At 42.5% G+C, this 22211-nt stretch overlaps 2 protein-coding genes across 4 annotated transcripts in view; one reads left to right on the plus strand and one right to left on the minus strand.

Annotated features, from left to right (window-relative positions):
* The window catches only part of TBCD (tubulin folding cofactor D), a 113969-nt gene that overhangs the window by 69026 nt on the left and 22732 nt on the right, over positions 1-22211 (minus strand). For all 3 annotated transcript variants that reach the window (XM_040081437.2, XM_040081436.2, XM_058422891.1), the window contains exons 13-14: positions 22133-22207; positions 18944-19038 (exon numbers count right to left, since the gene is read on the minus strand). In XM_040081437.2, the coding sequence (XP_039937371.1) occupies positions 18944-19038; positions 22133-22207 (170 nt within the window). The remainder of the gene's footprint in view (positions 1-18943; positions 19039-22132; positions 22208-22211) is intronic.
* Positions 13130-15905, plus strand: ZNF750 (zinc finger protein 750). The gene is made up of 2 exons (XM_040081439.2): positions 13130-14613; positions 15031-15905. Exons 1-2 carry the CDS (start codon positions 13190-13192, stop codon positions 15737-15739), a joined length of 2133 nt encoding a protein of 710 aa, XP_039937373.1. The 5' UTR covers positions 13130-13189; the 3' UTR covers positions 15740-15905.

A 22211-nucleotide genomic window follows, 5' to 3' on the forward strand; every position in this document is an offset into this window, starting at 1 on the left:
ATTCAATTTAAAACAGATTTTCATTGGATCTGGGTTTAAATAAGAATTGTCCAAACTTAGTTTCAAACTAAAATATGTGCCTTATAACAGATTAAGTCAATGTTATTTTAGACAAGCATTATGTTTTTATAGGGACTGTTTAGGCAGCGAAGCTGTTTCAATCCATAAAAAATATCTTGCAAATCCTTCTATTTTAGAATTATATAAGAAAAACGACTACAAAGTGGACATTTGCTATTCCTGAAGGGTGCATTGTGCACAATGTCATAGCAGGAGCAGCTACAAACACTACAATTAATGAATGATGAAGCTTAAACTTATTCAGCACAAAGAACAGCAATTTTGTTCCTCAAATCTTTCTTCAGCGAAAACAGACTCAGTGCAGAAATGAAGGTTCAGCTTCTTTGTGAGCCTGGTGGAGACACTGCAGTGTGTCGTTTCCTAAAAACACAACTCTGGCTCCCCCATGTACAGAAAATCAGGTTTGAGACCACGCACTCCTCCACGGCACCCCAGCCTCTGGAAAGAGGCAGCTCCTAACTGGAACTTCCTTAGAGCTCTTGTACTAACATTTACCGGACCAACACAGGTGCCAACACCAGAACGTTCAGGTTCGGCCCACAGAAATAAGTACTTGTTTAAAATTCTGCCAATCATCTCTGAATTGTTCTCATTTTCTAGATAAGCTGTCGACTCTGGAATCTGCTCTTAAAGGGCGCTTTCATGGAGAGGATGAAGGCTCCAGTGGGGAGCAGGAAATGCGCTGTGGAAAGTTCTCCCTGCTCCTGTGAGATGCTCCGACACCACAGCCCCAAGGGCGAGCGCCTCCAACCCGCCCACAGGCGACCTCTCCTCTGCCGTTCCTGCCCCCGGGCCTGACCTCATTAGGAGTTTGCCAGGGAAGGAGGAAGAGCAGCACAGCTCGTGCAGGCCCAGAAGGGGTGTGAGGAGTCTCGGAAGGTGCTGGAACCTCCAGGTGGCCCCCAGCGCCGGGCCCACGCGGGGCTGGGCAGAGGCAGCCCCTCAGAGCCGAGCGGCGCTCTGCTGCGCCCCGGCACCGCCGAGGCCGCGTCCGGCCGGCTGCAAGCTCCCTCCAGCCTCTCGCTACGTAATGAATCAAGAGAGTCTTTAATTATATGGTCACGTGGTGGTTTTTCCATGGAGCTATCTCAGGCAGCCCACAGGACAGACCTGCTCCAGCGATGAATCACGGCAGCGCAGCAGAGGAGGTTGTTGTCTGCCCGGCTGCTGAGGGTGGGAAGCGCGGAACGCAAAGGCCGCCTGTCACACTGACAGAAGGGGGTGGTGGTTGAGCTGGATGTTGCCCCACAGGCTGTTTGATACCGGTCATGGTTCTTAAATGCAGTGTTTAGGAGCTGGACACTGCCTCTGGTTGCCAGGTTCCTCTGCCACGGGCCAAAGCAGCCTCGCACCAGGGCTGTGGCACTGACAGGAGCGTGGGCTCTGGAGGGTGGCCAGGGGCCAAGCAGGAAGCAGACAGATCTGGATTCCAGCCAGTCCATCCCAACATCCTTACGTAACACAGCCCTGAAAGCTCAAATCCCCCTGCCTGGCTTGCACAGAGCAGCAGCTGGCCCAGGAACAGCTCTGAAACACAGAACACCCCGTGTTTTGGGGACTCTCCTACCCACTCACACCCACGGCCAGACCAGAGACCTTCACACAGGTGTACAGCTGACAGAGCTCTGCCTCTGACTGAACCAGCAGCAAACTGCACCTAAAGACGCGAAGGAACAGGCTTGTGAAGAAATCCTACTCAGCAAATGAATTACTTACTCTAAAGGAGTATAAAAATTCTGTAAACTCATAATACTGCATGTCAGAAAAGAAATATCACCCAAGAAAAGCCCAGCCTTAAGGCTAAAGTTGTGCAATACCGAGATAAACCCCACGGTGAAAAAGCCAGAAGCAATTCATTGTCATTTATTCCCTGCTCAGTGTTTACCCCATCTCCCAGTGGCGCTGGGGGAGGGACCTTTCCTGCTGAGGCTCCAGACACAGCATTTCTTCCTGCTCATACCTGCTGGCTAGTGAAAAAAAAAAATAAATCTGCACTATTTATAATGCTTCCTTGCTAATTTGAAAACTATTACGGTGACATAGGCATTATAACTTTTTAAAAGGCTCTTTTCAAGACCGTGCATCACTTTTAAAGTTCACCTGCGTGTTAGAGAGAAGGAATTCCTCCATAACCAGCCTTTCAGGTTTGGGTGTTCTCGATTTTCTAAAGAGTCCACCTAAGACAGGTAGATCTCTTTTCTTTTTTCCTTTTTTTTTCTCTTCTCACTTCTTCCTGTATCTCTGATGAAAAGCACCTGGAATTTTGCCCAGAGCCTCACAATTCACCACCACTACAGAACAGACCAACACAGCGTGCAGAAGCCTCTCCTCCAACCCCTGGCTGCTGCAAACCCATAACAAACAACTTACTCTGGAATATGAAAACACAGAAGGTAATCCTTCAAAACAGAGAATGTAAACAAGTTTAGGAAGCTACATAATGCATTTCCATAGGACAATTCCGATCCTGATCTCAGTTAAACCTTCTAAAATGCACTGGAAAGCAGGACTGGGTTCACTTTTGTTTTGGTTTGGTTTTTTTTTCCCATGAATGGCACAGTGGGATTGGACACGAAAAATGCCCCTTTTGTCCACTGTGTGTAAAATTTTGCTACACAAAGGACACTTAGGGTTTGGGGTTTTTTTGAGTATATCTAGTTATATATAAGTATCAGTAAGCACCATTCCCTCTGCTCTCAGATGAAAATACACAGGAATCCAATCTCTTCTCCATAACAGCACAAGATCAAGCCTTCTCTGTACCAGGAACAGACAATTGGGTACTGCCCCAGAGCACTTATCCATTCTAACTAAATTAACAAGAAAAAATTAACAACAGAAAATCAACAAGGTATTAGCACCAGAAGCTGAGGGAATTTTAAAATCACAGACACACCAGTTCACAAATATGTCCCTAAGTCAGGATCTTTTTGGATACTGGTAGAGTTGTGTTTGACCTCTCTGAAAATGTAAAAAGCATCATGACTTTGTCATGAAATCCCATGATATCAAAACCTGCCAGGTCTCCTCTCAAATGTGTCCTGGGTCCCTCACTAACAGACCTTCAACACTCTCTGTTTCCTTCTTACAGTTTTTTGATGCTCCTTTTATTCTAGAGGTGACTTATGAACAGAAGAAGTTAAAGCTGGTTCTGCACATTTTTCACTCTTTATTACTACTTTTCATTTATTCTGACATAAAAAAAAAAAAAAAAAAACAAACCAACACCACAAAAAACCACCAAACACCAAATTCCAGATTCAGATCAGTTGTACTGATCCACCAGTATCAGACCCCTGAATCTTCCACTATCCCTGGATCCACTCAGCATTATTCCCTTCTGTTCAAATGCTGCTTTCATTTTTGCCACAGTTTAAAAAGGAGCAAGGGGTTGTTGGACTATTCCAGTCTGTTCCCCATGAATGGGTAAGGGTATTTGAGAAAGCAGGAAGATTAAAAGTAACGTCTTCCTGGCTGGAATCCTCCCAAAATAAGCACAAATCCACTTTAAGTGTAACCACAGGGCTCCTCCAATCTGCCCTCTCTGGCTTCCTTTTCTTACTCTTCAGTGATGCAAATGCTTTCAACTTTAACATGACTTTACAGCAGAAACAGGATCACAGAAAGCACAGTGAGCATTATTTCCTGGTGAAACCTTACTATGGATTATATTTGAGAGATTGTCCCTGGCTTCCAGCACGGACAGCTGGGACTACTCAGTGCTCAGCAAGTCCTTGAGTGTGACACCAGAACATTCTTCAGCTCACCACCGAGACGTTACGAACGCCCAGGAAGGTTCATGTTCCTCTACATGACACACCTTATTAGCTAGAAAGTTTATACTGTGCTGTCATCAAGAGAAATTTTAATAACGTCCTTTCACAAGCAAACCAGAAATTCAAGTAAACTAGGATTCTCTTGTTTGTTTAGTATTTATCCCCACCCAATTAAATAAAAAAAAAACCCATAAATAATAGTCTGAAGCCTACAAAACCACAAATATAGCACAAAACAAAAGCTGTGAAATCATACTGAAACCACACTGAAATGTAAGTTTTTGGTTCTAGCATACACCGTAGAGTAAGGAATATTTCATTTTGGGGTGCTGCAATTCCAAATGTAGAATCGCACACAAATCCAACATCAGATCACGAGATTTCAGTTAACTTCAGGCTATTTTAGTAAAAAAGTTTCTCCCACTCATGCAAATTCAGCTGCATGGTCCCTTCTAATAACAACTGAAATTTTACAGCTAAATAGTGACTTGTAATTTTGAATGTAAAACCATAACAGCCAAGCTGCAGCTCATGAACTGCAGCATTGCTATTTTTCAATGAAATAAAATAAAACCTCAGGTTGTATTTGCTGGTTTATATTCCCCACTTCAAAATTTTATTGAAATTGTAAACAACATATATTAATCATACAAATCTTTATAAAATTCAACATGTTTCAGAAAGTAACTGAAAGCTAAAAATATGTTGAGTTTGAGAATATTTGTTCTATGCCTTCCTGTGCTCTGGTGAGAGCAGCATCACAGCAGCCCCATGCCAGGTATGGCTCAAAGAAAAGTGAATTTATATACCCTAGAACTGCACATGGCACAACTCAGGTCCTGCTGCTGGATTCTATCCATCAGGGAGGGAAAACCATCAGGGAGGGAAGAAAACTAGCTCAGAATCTCCGGTGCGAGTTTTGAAACTAAAGCAGAAAAGGACAAAATATTCAGTACAAAAATCACTTTTAAAAGAATGCATTTGGAAAGAGAATTGTAACCAGAGCGTCAAGCAGAAGCTGAAGGTGCATTTTGCATCCCTATGAGAATGACTGACAGGGAAAAGAGTCACCACTAAAAACCCTGATTATGAACAGTTCATCCCTTTGCCTACAGTCCCAATTCCTGCTGTTTCCCACTTCCCCTAAGATGTTTCACTGCCCAAGGGCGAGGATGGGAACCCAAGGAAAGATCATCCTAGCTCCAGACCAAACAGCACAGGCCACAAGAAATATCTAAAAATGGGATCTGCAGTTGCTATTAAGTGCTGAGCTTTTATTCTTTTCCCATACAAGTAATTTGCTCCGGTAATCCTGAACAAGTGGCTCCCAAACACCAGCTCAGTAATCTGCCCAGACGTATCTCCGGAGTCAGGGACTGGATTGTTATGAAAAACAAAGGCACATTTCAAAGGTGTTATTCAAAAAGCATTAAGACTAATAACTATTCATATGGGATAGAAAAAAATAATTATGAGAATATTGTAGGAGAATCACGTCATGTTTCGGGGCACGGTGTGAGTTCCAGTAATTATGTTCACATCCATTTGCCCCCTTCTGGGAATGGTGTGGAACAACCCAGCCCAAACATGCTGAGAGCCAAATCCTTCGATAACTTCAGTTCAAGTGACCCCAGAAAGAAAAAAGGACTTTCTTAGCTCACAGCCACATATCCAGCCACAGCTGAGGTGACCCAAGTGAACACTGCAGCTCCTGTGTGCGGGAAGCTGAGCTTCACCAGCTCCATATCCACCATATCCACATTTCCTGTGATCATGCTGCCCTCCTGGAATAACTAATGAGCTCACAGATTGGTAAGGCACCTCTGCAAAGACCTGGAAAAATGACTGGTGATGGAAAACCCCTGGGAGCAGCACTGGAGTCCTGAGTGCAACCAGCAGGGCCAGTCCTGGCACCAGGGCAGAAGGGCAAGGACTCTCTGATTAATGTGGGGGTGATAAGTGAGCAACACCTGGCACACACTGATACATCCAGGGAGTGGAATTCCGAAGGGGAAAACAGAACTGAGATGAGAGGTGTACCCAGATCAGGGTAAGTTTACCCCATTTGGATGCAGAGTTTCTGCAACTGACATTTTGGTTTCTGTTTAATGCTAAAGCTGAGCCAAAAAATCTTATAAAAGCACATGCAAGGAAGTTTGTAACATTTTGGGAATGACAGAATATGCTATAGTAATTAAATCCAAGAAATACAGCTACAGCTAAACATCACTTACTTAATACTGAATTCTAAAAAGAACCTAAAATAAAGAAGTATATTCTACACCAAAGAAGATAACACAAAGCTTCTCAGTATCAGAGACACAAAAATAACCACTTTTTTTAAAAAAAAAGCAACTTGGCAGAAACTTATCAATAAATCCTAATTTTACCATGTCAGTCCTGGTGCTCTTAATTAATCTGAGTTGTGCTCAGGTAAATGAAAAAGCTCTACCAACAGGGGACTGGGGTCACTGACAGGACACTCAGGATGTGACTGAGGTAAAAACAAGTGTGGAAACAACATCACTGCAATCATGATTCAGTATTTCTACAAGTCTGCACAAACAGGAGTTCTCATGGTCCTGTTCTGGGGTCCACCAAAGAATCTTCTTCCCCAGATCTGGATTTTTGATATCATCCAAGCCCCAAGCAAAGGAGAATTTACAGGAGCTGTTCTTTCTCTTCCAGTTCTACTTTGCTTGCAGCTGATTTCACTGACCTGACTGGTAAGAGCAGCTTCCAGGAAGAAGCTGGGTTTGAAACCTTTTCCATGGGTCAATGCAGCAGCTGGACATGACATCTCCCCTCCAAAGGCAAGCCAGGCAATGGGGACAAGGGGGGAAAATAAAACCAAAGCTCCAGTCCTGACTGTCTGTTACCCCAGTTCAGTCAGCTCTGTTGAGGGAGGCCAACAGCTTCCTCTAGATGCCACAAATTAAAATTTTCTTCCTGAGAAGTTTCTGAATACAGACAGCATTTCAAAAATGTCAGTTTCTCAATACTGAAAGGTCTTTCTGCCTTTTCCCCTTCGAAATTTCCAATACACATAATTTTTATTCCAAATATTTTACAACTGAATGGAAGAATTTATCCCATCTTAATCCAAAGGATTTACAAACTAGAGAGTAATGTGACAGTAATATTATACCTTTTATACTGCTATGCTGCATTATAGAAACACAATAATAAAAAAATAATTAAGGGAAAAAACAAAACATACCACAAGAGCCACTCTTTTACCTTAAAATTAGTTATTGCTTATAATTTGATTTTTTTTTTTTTTCCCCAAAAAGTAACACCAGCCCAGCAAGAGGAAGCATGGTAACCTGCATATCCACAAAGGGAAGCCGATGTCTGTAAATAATTCCACCAAACCAAAGGCAACACCTTTAAAATTATTTTTAAGACACTGCTTTAAAGACTGATTTTCAAACAATTTTTATCCACTTCCTAAACGGGTTTTGTAGTGACAATTTCCTTAATAATTTTCATTCAAAAAAAAAAAAATCTTACTTTTTCCAACTATTAAATCCATCACACATCTGAAAGTTTCAGTGATCTGCAGCTGTCTTATCTACACAGCAGCAGATGAAACAAGAGGCTTCTCATGTTCAGTTTTGAACAGAAGTTTTTACATCTCTCTAACACTGGAATTAGTAGCCAAAAGCCCCTTTGCTTATGCATTAACAGGAGTGGTTTTTAGACAGAGCTACAAGTATGAAAAGTTTTTCCTTCTGCCAGCCTGTATGTGAGAGGAAAGCATTTCCCTGAACCATGGCACCAGGTGAGTGACACGTGCACCGAGAAATCTGTCGTTTACAGACTAACAAAAAGCACAACTAAAAGCCAGTCCCAACACTCAGCAGTGGGTGAGCAGTTGACTTTGCCATTTCACTGTTGGATTTCACATGTCCTGAGCAAACACACAGCCATGCCAATCAATCCTTCCTGCAGTGACTCCTTTCCCTTTCCAGGACCTGTACATTTGGCTGTCGATTATAGACAAGCTTTGGCAGGTTCCTGTGGCAAGCGAGCTTGGAGTTGGTTCAGTCCCGCCTTCAGAAAGGAGACTCATGAAGGACAAAAATTTAAATAAAAATGAAGAGGGGGAGGAAAAAACAAAAAGAGCAAGAATATTAAAGCTACAAAGGCATTCAATAAAAAAGGCAGTCGCTAATAAATGAGCAAAACGATTGTTTTAAGCTTTGCTATCCCCTGCGTACAGTCAGTTCTGTTGCCCACGAGTCGCTTGCACAAAACTTAAATATCCTGGGTGTTAACTAAGCCATTTCTGACCCCACACTGTAAACTGCCTGCCCGAGGAGCAGCCAGCAGAGCCCAGAGCAAAACTTGGTTGTTGGAGGGCACGGAGCGACGGGAGCTCCCTTCGATAGCCGAGATGCTGAGGTAATGCTCAATGAGAGCGGTGGACGCAAACAAATGAATCGTAGCTGCAGGCTGGAGTAATATCAGGTGCATCTCTACACCCCGAGGGCTCAACTCCTACACGCTCAGGTCCCTCCCCTGGAACAGCCTCCTGCAGTTTCACTCAGGGCTCAGGCAGAGAACAGGTACTGCTCTCCCAGCAGTGACAGCTCCAGCTCAGCGCCCGCCCGGCAGCCCTCGGACACGCCAGTGCCCGGTGAGTACTTGGCTTTAGAGCATTTCTTTAAGTAAAAGCTGCTGCTATTAAAGGAGTAAATCTGAGCTGCTCAGTTCCCAGCTGTCCCAGCAGCCAGGGTTACTCCAGCAGGTGCACTCACGGCACCAGCCTCGGCTTTCAGCAGAAAGTTTCAACAGGAGAGGGGAATATTTCAGGCTGAGAGAAAACCTGACTCGTGCAAGTTTTTACAATCATTAACTCTCGTTGCTGCAAAGGGTTTTCAGCACTTTTTAAATTTATTATTATTTTTTTAAATTCAGGGAATTAATATCTTGAAGTATGACAAAAAGATGTATTGCTTAATATTGCTTAAAATTGCTGTGTTTCCTCTGCCAGCTCTGCTCCCTAGAGTTGTGTCAGGTTCATCTGAAAAGCTTACATGAAAATAACATGCTCCAGCTACGAGTTATTAATTTTTCCAGCTTCTGGAAATTTAGCAGAAAATCGGATCGTTTTCTATTTTCTAGCCAATTAAAGTGTATTAAGACATTGATTTATTAACGTGGTATGTAGAAAGATTTTTACTTCTTCTCCACGCTGCCTAAGCGAGTCATTTAATCTCTGTTTCTGAGCTTCCTCTCGCACGCTCGGACGCACACGGACACACACACGGAGCATTCCCCGTGGGTCTGTACCTCACACACACACACTGCCCTCCCAGCCCACTCCTCTCACCCCTGTTTCCTCCTAATTAACAAACAGCCGCGTTAAAATTTATCTTTCAGTTTCAAGGACCTGGAAGTTTAGAAGGGAGGGGTGGTTAATCGCTGGAAAATCTCAGCTAGAATAAAACTCACAAATCTTGTTCTTGCAACACCCTGGGTAGGTGACAATGGCATGTCCTTGGGTTATGCAATAATGCCACATCACAATATTTTAATTATAGCATGTCCTTCAAAATGTTCCACCCCAGTGAGTCCTCCTGGTCAGAGAGATCCACATCACCAGAAGGAGCCTGCAATAATAATGGGGTGGGCATGAGCAGCTGTTACGTACTTTGCTGAAGCAGTGTCCTAAAAAGAAATGTAATTACTGTCCCTGCTTGTAATAAAAGACATTTTGAAATTTCCTCTTTGATCAACTGGGCATCTTAAACAATTTAAACTACTTAAAACCCTAAAAAAACCCAAGCTGGACAGACATATATGCACATATCTATGTGTGTGGATGAATACACATGTGCATATGTGTGTATACACTTATCCCCACGGACATTTTTTGTTTGTATATTTACACACAACGTTCAACTACATTCCTGCTTTCTACAACCTGCCAGCAGGTTAAAGGCGAGGAGGGAGCAACAACCTGCTTTTAAAAATAGAAGGAAGGAAACTTGGAGCAGTCAGTGTCAGGCTGGAAAGGGCGACAGGTTCGAAAGCCATGAGGAGGTTACTAGTGACAAAAACAAACAACTAAGATAACCTCGAGTTTAATCAAGATGATCTGAATAACTTGTTTTCAATGAAAATATAAATAAATAGCACGATTGCGTTTCAAAGCTAGAAAATTATAATAAGATATAACCATCCGCATTTCTACAAGCGGGTCTACAGGAAATAAATTCTCAATCTAAAAAAACAAAGTTATGTAAAAATTATCCTGCTGTTGAAGATTATTTTTCCCCTTTTTTAAAGGATATCACAAGTGATGGCATTGTAGTTAAAGGAAAAAGCAAGTACTTATTTTGATATTTTCTTTCCAATATCAAATTCTAACTTTGGCAGCACAAAACATACATTGCACAGCTGTAAGTAACACTATTTATATAGGGACAGTTTTAATTGGTTACACTTATTTTAAACCATTAATATCCTTTTTGACTGAGTGATCAAATAATTTTAATGTTTTTAATAATAAAATATGTCCCCTGTGCCAGATACTCCAGTGTCTTAAGAGACTAGAGAGGGAATTATCCTACTTGTCTAACTTTAGATAAATTTTATTACTGGCATTTTTAAACCAGGAGCAAAAAAAGGTTTAAATAGTAAAGAAGAGAAAGAAAACATTCACCTGGCTGGCACTGACCTAAGTTTAGGAAAGGTAAACACCCTTTAAAATGAGCTGCTCTCTGCACCTCGCAAGTCAGAGCAGCAGGCTCTGGAGCCATCAAATTACATTAAATAGAAAGAAATAAAAAGCTGTTGGAATGCTCTCCTGCTGTACCCATGGCAGAGGAGCTCCAAGGCTTGAAATTTCTAACATTAAAACTGCAGCAACGCATTTTATCTTCTTAAGAAATGATAGTTAATACTTTGTCCAACAGGAATAACTTGAATCAAAGTTAAATACCAAGTACAAAGTCAGAGGGGGGAGGACAGGACACACAGGAATTTTCATTATGAAGCAAAGGAAAGCTGGAAGAACAAGGAAATCTAATTACCATCCCTTTATTATAAATGCTGCACCTGAATGCAGATTCGGACGTTATCATAAATGCTTCACCTAAGAAAGCAATGGAGTTTTGACAACAATTCCTTTTTTTTTTTAAGAATAATTAGTACAAGCACTTTCAAGAAGATATAAAGAATAACAGGTACAAGCTGACTTGACTGAGTCCATTACAAATTTTCCATGTTGGTAACACATCACTGGTTTTTTTTTTGCACTTAGTTTTAAGTGCAACAAGCTCACTTAAGGCAGAAGGAAAAGCCCAGTTCCCTATCTCGACCTCTCCTACTATGTCTCAATATTTCACTGATTTATTTTTTAATGTAAAAATATTTTTTAATATTTCAAAGGATTTCTAGCTATGGTTATTTAAAATATTTCAAAATACCACATATGATTTTTTAAAAAAATTTATTGGACTACCATTTCAGCTATACTCCAATGATGAAACTTTAACATGCTGATGCATTTCTCCTTGTTGCTCTTACAGTATCAGTATCCAACTCAAATAACCTCATTAAAACCTGAAAAACAAAAAGCTACTTCTCTAGAAATTCCATTTTCATTAATCTGAAGCACATTTAATCATTTGTTAATTTTAGGAAAAAGCTTGATTATTTTTTTCTACTTGCAGAGCAGCTTTGCATTTTTAAGGGTGCCTTCAAAATAACCATTTTAACAAAATTAATACTACTATGACATCAGAAACAACATTTAATACAATTTGCTAGAATTACCTGATGAGCCAAGCAGCAATTCTGTAGCTTTCCCTTCAGTTTTCATCATGTCTTGCCTGTCATTTTCTGTTAAGTAATCTCTGATTTAGAGAAATGCAAAACATCTCTACTTGAACTAAATTCTCACAGCACACAATTACCAGCAGTTCTTTTCATAAACTTACTATTTTAATACTACTAATTCAAACTTCTATGTCAAAAGCTTTTTTTTTAAAAAAAACGAAAAAAAAAATGGAGCTATCTCGTCACCCTCCCAATTAGTATTCCTGTAGTTTCAGGTAACACAATAGATACAGTACGTGGTTTTGCAACAGTCATCATTTTGATAATGATGCTTGTAGTTCATGATGAAATCATCAGTTTTTAGATCTCTGCCATAACACATCCTATAAAATCATGAGAACTTGACTCCGAGAGTTTCTCACGCCTTCAGAATCAGCGAACATAATGGAACAAGCCGGTACAAGCCCTCCTGACTTATCTACCCAGCAAATCACTGGGCTGGATAAAGTATCCACAACCCTCATTTTTCCAAAGAAAGGCAGATAGATCCTTCCCCTGTAAATCAATTGCTGTCAACACTTTTTTCCCCCCTGAGTTAATACACTCGGGTGCCCGCGTTAACCATGCGCAATCTGCGCGGAGCGACGCAGCAGGAGGATGGGAGATGTGTTTATCAGGCAGAGGATTCCATTAGTCACACGCTGCAGCGCTCATTTCTCTTAATTGAATTAGGAAGAGGAAGAAAATCGGTGTGGTTTTATCCTTCGAGAGATTGGGCACTTTTGAGGTACCCATTGAGACGGGGCTGTTGGGAAACGCCGCAGCAGCGAAGAGAGGGGTTGGTCAGTCTCAGAAAGAGCCCAGTCAGCCGCCCAAGAGCGAGCCATCCACCCCACCCTCGTGTCACCACAGCAGGAAATTCCCTCCCTGCTCTCCCGGACCGGCCCGACGGGCTCGCCCCACATCCAGCCCCTGCTGGGACCTGCCTCTTCCCATCCCACCCACTCCACTCCTCTCAACAGCTCCACCTGGATTTCTACTTTCATCTTCTGAATGAATGTTCCCCCAGCTTTCAAAGAGAACTCCCCTGAGCTGGCAGCACAGGCAGGTGACAAGGGCTGCTGCTGGAAATTAGGCCACTCGTGTGACTGTGTTTGGGTGCCGGAGGATGCCAAAGGTCAATGCCCATCTAACTCCGGTCTGACATCCACCTTTCTTATTCTGTTTTAAAAACCCAAATAACACACCATAGGCAGTTTGAGGGGGAAGGCACTACTTTGTGTTCGGCTCCAAAGTTCCACTACAGCTCATTTTCAACTTTGTGTTTCAGTTCCTGCACCACCAGTGGCAAAAGCCTTGTTTTCCGGCACCCTCTTCCCTGAGACACCATAGGAGCTGGCTGCTTCTCCTCACCTGGGAAGAAGGATTCTAGAAACCTGAAAAACCGGAAACATCACGAGGCTAAAACTGAGGGAAGCCAACCACAAGAAAGTTTTTATAAAGAGCCATTACATTTAATTGTTTAAAGCAGAAAAAACAAAATGAGTCTCCTCAAAGAACGTAAACCCAAGAAGCCTCATTACATCCCAAGACCACCGGGAAAGCCGTTCAAGTACAAGTGCTTCCAGTGCCCCTTCACTTGCAATGAGAAATCCCATCTCTTTAACCACATGAAGTACGGCCTCTGCAAAAACTCCATCACTTTGGTGTCGGAGCAGGATCGCGTCATCAAGTGTCCAAAGAGCAGCTCCCTGGAGCCCAAACAGATCAATCAGCTCGAATCGACCGTCAAACCGACTTCTTCTAAATCCGTCACAAACGGACTGTCAAGCCTCGATTCAAAGCCTCAATATCCTTTTACAAAAGAAGATGCCAAGGAAAACGTTGAGTTACAAAACCAGGCAGCAAACGCAGCAATTCAAGGACAAAAACCTGCGATTCCCAAGGAATTAAGCCCTGCCAGCTCCGCAGCAGAAGGTGCCATCAGCGTGCAGCCCCTGATGGAGGGCATGGTGAGGCCCTCGGCCTTCGTTCCCGTCGGAGAACACCGAGACAGCAAAGGCCCGGAAATCACCGAGGCATCTGAAATCCTCTCCCTCTCTAACAAAAGTTCTCCTTTTCACAGCAAGTCTGCGTTTCACGCACCAGCTCACCCGTGGAAGGCAGGTTCTTTCCTCCCAGAATTTCCACATAAAGTTGCTCCCACAAAAGGCTTTGGTTCCATTTCGCCTTACATGCAACCGATGATTCCTGAGTACTCGCCCCATTTCTATGAGCACCGGCTTGCTATCTACACACCTTACCTGCTCCCAGGTAACTCGGAGTGTGAAAGCTCTGCTCTCTCTGTCTACGGAACACAAGATCAAAGACACTTTCTTCCCCACCCTGGGCCACTTCCAAAACCCCTAAATCCATCAGCATATGAACACTATCGATTGTTCCAACAATACCACTCCACTCCACCGATACCATACGGATTTTGTAGGCCAACAGATCCTCCATTTTACAGATTTTCACACGTAGCTGGTATTAACAGGGATCAAAACTCTCATCTGATGGAGGAAACTACCTTGCTGTACCCAGCTTCTTTAAGCCCTTCCCAACAATACCCTCTAAGTTCACATAAAAAACAAGCAGATTACGAAAAAGAAATGACGCTATTGCATGCCAAAGGTAACCCTAAGGACGACCAAAACGAAAGAGAGAACGCCAAAATGAGCCCTCTCGCGGGAAGCGCAGCAACGGGCTCCCCCGGCAGACCCAGCCCCACCAACTTCACCCAGACAAGCCACACGTGCGAGGGTTTGTTTGACCTCTCCAACAAGTCATCGTCCACATCCCTGGGCAAGTACGACCAGTCAGAAGAAAACTTCACAGCCTTCAGACCTGTGAGAAAAAGCACTGACCAACCGTCTTCCCTTCAAGGCGTGCAGGCACAGCAGGAGAGAGGGGATTCACCTAACAGGTAAAACAACACTTTGTAAATTCTTGTCAGTTTTACATGGGACGTGCGAAGACAGATGGGCACATTTCATGCAATACCTGTTAGATATCTTTATATTTACAGCAGTGAGTTGATAAACTCTGTACTAATTGTGCAAAGCACACAGGTGCTACAGTGAGCAGACCGTTCATGCTCCTTAAATGTAGGAATTTCCACTGTGTTTGTGTACTTCCAATGTGTTTGAGAACTTCAGGGAATTACTTCTATTACACTGGTGGGTACGGTGAAAGAGACTTGGGGGATTTAAAGGCGAAGACACAGAATTGTTGGACTTCTAGCCTAAAAGTCTAGATTTTTTTCCTCTTCCTGCCCACTTCCTCAGCCCCAGTCTAAAAGAGCAACTGATCGTGAATTCTCTTTTCTCCTCATTCCTTTCAGCATCAATGTCACTGATGAAGACTCACACACACAGGCCGACAGCCAGAACAACGCGGGCTCACTGGCAAACATTGAAGAAGACACAGGGATAGCTCCCCTCAATCTCTCAAAAAAGGCCGACACAAGCACAGGACCTGCTCACGAGCCCGCATACAAAACCCCATCCAAAACAGACAGGCAGAGCTTCCTGGAAATGCAGGACGTGCCCCTGAACCTCTCGGTAAAGGACTCCTGTAACACAGCCAGCCTGAAAACGTCCTTCCACAGCCCGTCCCATGATACCGGCGCCGCTGCCGCTTCTCCCAACGCCGACAAGGAGAGCTCCGGAGCGGAGCCGTGCCTCCCCAAGAACCCCAGCGACAAATCCTTGGCGGCGCAGCGCGGCGAGGCGGCGGACTTGGGGCTCATGGAGGGCTGCGACGAGCAGAAGCAGACGGCGGCCGTGGCTCTGTGCCAGCTGGCCGCGTACAGCCCCGGCGCGGCCCGGCTGGACGGAGACGGGCACGGAGCGAAGGACGGCCGCGCCGCGCCCGCGGAGGCCGCCCGCGCCGCTTCGGATACTCAGGATACTCCGTGCCATCCAAAGGGGAAAGGGCAAAAAAGGACAAACCAAAAAGAGTCCGCCAAATCCCAGCAAGGCGCTAAGAGGGTCAGGCCCAATGACTGCAGCAGAGTCTTCACTTTAAGGAAGAGAACAAGAGTGTCCTAATTCTCCTCTTTCCAGTGAGTTTCTGGTGAACCAGCATCATGGTGAAATTTCTACAAACCCTCGCTCATCGGGCTTGGCCCGTGACAAGATACGTTCAATCTCTCCGTTGTAAATAATGTTCATAATTTTATATTAATATTTTTAAGTAATTGAACTTTGCCTTGTACAAGCTCAGGTTTTGATGAGTGAATTTTTGCATTCATTACTAAAGCCAAAGTAAATTAGATGAATCTTCAAGGGGTTTTTGCAATTGTATGATGTAAAATAACTTTTACAACTTCTTTTCTTAAGAGATGTTTAAGTTCTAGAAACAGTATTGCTCAATAACATACTGTCATAGTCTTTTTTCAGCCTTATCGTCATCTAATGGGTTGGTGGGTTTTTTTGGTCTTTTTTTTCTTTTGAAAATCTTTTTCTGTCACTGTGCAGTAGTTTAAACAAGCTTAGGATTAAAACTGGCTTTTTAGAATATCCTGTAAAAACTGCTCTGTGTATGGATGCACTTTGCCATTGTGCCCTAAGACAGAACAATGGATCGAATTTAGTTAGTCAGAGGCAGATGCCACTTTAAATAAACTGCCCCAAACCCTGTGTAAGCGACCTCTGCTCGCACTGACTCAGAACAAGACTCAAGTCAAAGCAAAGAAAGCCTGCACAGGTTTAATAAATGCAGTTTATGTTCAACTTGAAGTGAATCGCTATGAAAACAACACTGAAAATATGAAGAACTAAGCAATCCAGGTGCTCGCTTTGCTGAGGTTAGACAGACACTGGGCAGCCTTCAAACTCCAGGCCTAAAAAGTTATTTATATAATTTATTTCACCTGAGGCAAACTGTCCTGGTGAAGGTCTTGTTTCAGTACATGTGTATCACTCACTATCAGCTTGTGTCCTTCTACATACAGCCATAAACTATTTCCTGCTTCTATGTCTGTGTATATAAACCAGCAATTTTTCAAATAAATCTTGTGATCTGTACTTAAAATATATGAAAAGTCATTAATGAACACAAAAACATTTACTACACTATCTATATTGAAGAACAGTTAGCAATAAATTGCTAGCTAAATTTTCAACTGGCAAGCAGAATTTTGGGACAATTCCAGACAATTCCCCAAAAAAAAGGAGCATTCTTCAGTGATGGAAATTCATTACACAGATTAGTTCATCCATACTTTAATTCCAAATAACAAAGCTCAGAATTCCCTCTGCCTTAAAGCTGCTGTCCAGCCTGCCTAAACTGCTACAAAAGTTCAACTAAATTAAGGCTGATCATTGTGTAAATTTGCAGAGTGTAAGGAGGACAAACCCAGAACAAGCATTGTTCACACAAAACCACAGTATACATTTCTCACCGATCACTACTCAGGTGAGGGACAGCCTCACCTGTCTGCAGATCACTAATAGGTGTAAACCTACTTAAGGAAGAGGAGCTGCATTCAACACAATGCAGAATTGCCAGAATTTTTTTAATTCATGTTTTGTGCTGTGCTGCTTTGAACCAAGAACTCAGAGAGCGTTGTTGTTAGTAATTGAAGGGTAAATGACAGACCTTCAGTTTCTGAGGCAAGGAACAAAAAAGACATACATTGATCTAGAACTTAATCTTTCATAGAGAAAAGTTTCTCTCACATTATCAAAAGGCAAGAATATCAATGTGGGTTTGAAAAAAGGCAATGCAGTAACAGAAAAAGCCCAATTAACTGAAATGACAGCAGGGCAGTAAGTCAGTGTGGAGTACTGAGCTCTACATCAGCACGTGACCAAAGAGACAGAGCTGCTTTCCAGTCCAAGATTAAAGCTTCAATCTTAGGGTCAGATGCTGCTAAATCCCTAATTTCCAAACATGAAATTACAGTCATGTGTCACCACTGACACTCCTCACACTACCCTAAGCTATCTGCTTCACTCATCTCTGAAAGCAGAAAGCTTTAAAACAAAATCTTGTGTATCTCTTTACTTGGTAATTTGTATTTCTTTAAAGTGAACAAAGAAAAATTCCATAGAATTCAAGAATTTATTCTCTCCCATCTCCATACAAATACTATATGTAAAAGCCAGCTCCAGTGGTAAAGTCTATCTGATCAGCCTTCTTCAAATTAAATAAAAATCTATGACATGAGGTTATCCAGATTCCCTGACAGAGGTGTACAGCTTTGGTTTTGTCAGAACTGAAGTACAGATTTACCTTGGGAGGATTTCCCTTTCATGATTCCCCAGCTATAAGCTGGAAGGTTTTTAACTGTTTCACCTTTATCGTGCAGGGGCAAAAGTAATGAAAAAAGGGAAACCAAGTGAAGGCTCACTGCACAAACCTTCTCACATGCAGCACATGCTATAATGGACATGAACTCTTTCCATGAGACAGAGTAATAAACTGTATTAAATGCCACAATTTAAAGCACATCTTCAAACTAGAAATGATTTAGCACTCTGACTTACTAGAGTGAGACACCAGCTTTGAAACATTTTTTAAATTTAATGTTCAACATCTCTGTTTAACACAGGAGCACCAGATGGGATCCAAAGAACCATCTAGAAGGAGACACTGCTGTAAAAGCACCCAAGGGTGGATGCTGACTGCTACTTTGTGCCTTTGTCATTCCCACTGTGTATGGCATTGACCAAAATTACATTAATATCTCTGTAATTCAATGCACGTTGATAACTACAGAACACACAAAGAAACAATTCCTCTGCCCTGTTCTTTTTCTTTCCATCCTGCTATTTCAAAAACCCATTTAAAACATAAACAGTTCATGTATAAATTACATGAAACTGGCCTTTGAAATTTAACCATAAACAAACAGCAGAAGCTACCGGCTTTAAAGTGCAAGTTAGTCATCAATTATTTAATATATTCTGCTTAAATAATGACACTGACACAATATGGAGACACGCAGAATTGTTTTATACAACTGTACAAAGAAACATGGGAGGGAAGAAGAAAGAAGAAAACCCCAAGAAATTAATTCCATTTTGGAAAGAAATATTTATTAAGTATAAAAAAAGGCACACCCAAGCCAATGCTTTAAACAGAAGTACTTAACTATCCCCATGGGCGAATGTTTTACTGCAGAACTCAGTTCTTCAGTCATCACCCAGCACACACACATCAGCAAATCCCAGTCTATTGCCACACATTTGGTGCCCAATAACATAAATTGCTATTTCACGAACTTACGTTCAGCAAGTCCAACTCACCATCTGAAATTCGGGAAGGGAGCAGCAATCCTCTCCTGCCCAGCTCAGCCAGGGCCAGGCACCCACCGTGCCACGCATTGTCTGTTTCCTGGAAACTAATGTCAGAACAAGAAGTTTGGTTAAAACTGCCCCTCCCTCTCAGGATTTCATTTCTTCTGGTGAATTCCTAACATTATAACAGACCCCTAGTCCAAAGCAGCATGTTATTGATGCCACTGGGCTTGTAAAATAGAAGAATGAAAAGAGGAACATGTTTTCCTTCCCATTTATGAGACGTAAATACTGCTATAAATATGATTAAATAAGCAAAAAAGTCATTTATGACTACGTTCAATAACTGAAACTCGTACAGGAAACAACTTCCTAGTACATGGGCAAAAGATGCAGATTTACAAAACATACCCAAAATTAACTAATGAGTTTAGTGCCAAATGCAGCTCTAAACCTGCAAAAGAGGCTCAAATGGCAATTCCTGGCAAACTCATCACAAGAGTTTATGAAGCAAGCAAACAGTGGTTTTTATCCGCCTTTAGAAAACATAAGCCAGAGAAACTTGCAGCAAACACAGCAAAAAAGCCCCAAATGGTAAATAAATTTTAGTGGGCTGGCAGATGATAGAGTGAAAAGAGGAAAGGTGGCACGCTGCAGGATTCAATCTGAACAGAGTTCATTCTGTATTACACCAGGAGGAGGAATCTGAGAATAAAATGCTGGACAGCCAGGCTAGGTCGCACCAAAGCCTCACCTCTCCCAACACCACGTTTGACGTGGCCTGAGAGCAGGTGCCAAAGAAGAGCAGGAAGGAGAATCCCCTTCTTGCCCTCCTGGCTCTGGCAGTCGGCAGCACGGAGACAGCTCGGGCAGAGGCTGGAGCCAGATTCATTATTTAATAACCTCTGAAGGGACTCTCTTCCATTAATTTGTATAATCCCTTTTTGAACTCCCTTTACACTTTTGGCTCCCATAACATCCCGTGGCAATGACTTCCACTGGTTAATTATAATTGCGTGGAAATGCACTTCCTGCTGTTCGCTGCTCTGGCACCAGGGAGAGAGTGAATCGTAAACAGCCGCTCGCTCTCCCTCCTTCGGGCCCATTTACAGTGGGGACACAGCAGATCACATCCCTCCACTTTCTGTAAAAAGCCCCATCAGTTAAACCACTTTTCAGTGATTTAGTTTTAGCTCTTCATTTCCTAATGATTTCCAATGTTACATTTGTCTTGCTTTCCCTGCCAGCTGCTGAGCACTCCCCTGACACACTCTGACAGATCAGTGGCTTCCAGGGGTTTGACAGTGAGCAGTGTTTTGCCCCACGTACATCAGTTTGCATGCATTAGACATTATATTTTACATGACATTTACTATTTTATTACCTCACTTGGGCTCCTGCAACACTTTTCTTTCTGTCACTTTTAGCTCTCACTACATTAAATCAACTTTAAATATCAGGTTTCCTCAGCCCCTCATTCCCCTTTTTTCCAGGATTCTTTATGTGTATGTTAAACAACACAAGGCTCACACCCCAGTGGAACTGTGCTGACCATCTCACTACACTGAAAAATCATCACTTATTTCTTCCCTGACTCTTGTCCTTTGATATGTCTACATATAACAAAAAATCCTTTCTCTTATCCCAGGAGGTAGAACAGCACCTCTGATGAGCACCTGACTGATTCCTATTTTGGTCACTAGATATTTAGTGCAAAGAATCCAGCAGAGGTTCTCTCTGTCCTTGCCTATGTTTGTTCCCAGGTGTTTCTGAAGAAAGCAGGTCACTCAATTACTAGGTGAATTACTCATCCCCATGACTTGAAAAACAAGGAAAGAAAACACAGTGAGTACAGGTCTTTGAAGCTCCAGGGATAATTGAGATCAGCAGCACCTCTTAAATTAATCACAGTAACACAGTGGAGGGATCATCTAAGTGGATACTTTCCTTGCAAGTCTTTCAGACTCTATACCTTCTTTTTTTCTAAGGCCATCCTTTGAGTTGGCATCCTTTATTTGTTCTCACAACCAGTGTGAAAAAGCTTTTTAATACTAGGGACATCTGAGGGACAAACTGCACGTGAGCAGCACTTCCTGCCAATAAAGAAACTCTTTCTGTTATTGGCTGGCTCTAAACCACTCGTTTAGATTTCAGGTACTCAATGCAGGCATGATGAGCAATTTGGTATTAAACAAAAGCACGTGATACCTGTTTAATTTTGTCCTCTACATGAATGCAAAGCCATGACATCCAACACTGGAGTGCACAAAAAGAACATCCCACAGCTCTGTGTGCCCCAGCCAGTTTCCATTGGCCCCAAATCCTCTGACACAGCCAACAGCAGAACCCTCAGCCAGAGCCTAAGAACCAGCACATTGCAACGCTCTCCTAAACACTTCCAAACTCTGGCAGATCATGGAAAAGCTTGCAGGCAGGCACACTTTCTGTTCAGGTAAATATTTGCAGTATCCACAAGGTCTATGGCAGGAAGTTTTTACAGTTTAACTGTGTGAATAACATCACTCTGTCTTTATTCTAAGCCTGCCACCTGATGCTTGAGTTTGCTTCGAAGTACCACAAAACCTAGAGGGCAACCACATCCACCCCATTCCCAAGTGCATAAATCTCTACTGCTCCCTATTTATTCCTCACTCTCCCTACATGTTTCAGCCTCCTCTCACACAGAGATTGTTTCTCACCTCTGCTGAACCTCAGAACATCATTTCCAGCTCTACTGAGTTTCTAAGGGTGGACATTAAATAAATCTCTAATCAACAAATCTCTATTATTCCCTATTTATTCCTCACTCTCCCTACATGTTTCAGCCTCCCCATACACAGAGATTGTTTCTCACCTCTGCTGAACCTCAGAACATCATTTCCAGCTCTACTGGGTTCCTAAGGATGGACATTAAACTCAAGACATGAGTCTTGGGCACACCAGGAATCTCTAAAGTAGCAAGTTAACAAGCATTTTTTTATCTTTCCTAAGTTCAACTTCAGTCCTCGCACATTACCTTAGTATGGGGTCAAGAGGACGGATCAGAAATAATTTCTTTATTGAATACCCTTAGCCCATCTGTGCCTTCAAAGATTTAGAAATGTGGGAGAAAGACAGCAAGAAAATTTACAGATTTTTAGACCATTTCACAAGCAGACATGTTTTAGATGTGTGTAAAGTGTGAAATAAGATTTTTACCTAAAACAGTCCAACAGAGACCCAATCACGTCATCTGCTAATTCTTTTGGAAGTCTTCCAGTTATTCTACCAATTCTAC

Source organism: Hirundo rustica, chromosome 18 (genome assembly GCF_015227805.2).
Source record: "Hirundo rustica isolate bHirRus1 chromosome 18, bHirRus1.pri.v3, whole genome shotgun sequence".
Taxonomy (NCBI): Eukaryota; Metazoa; Chordata; class Aves; order Passeriformes; family Hirundinidae; genus Hirundo; species Hirundo rustica.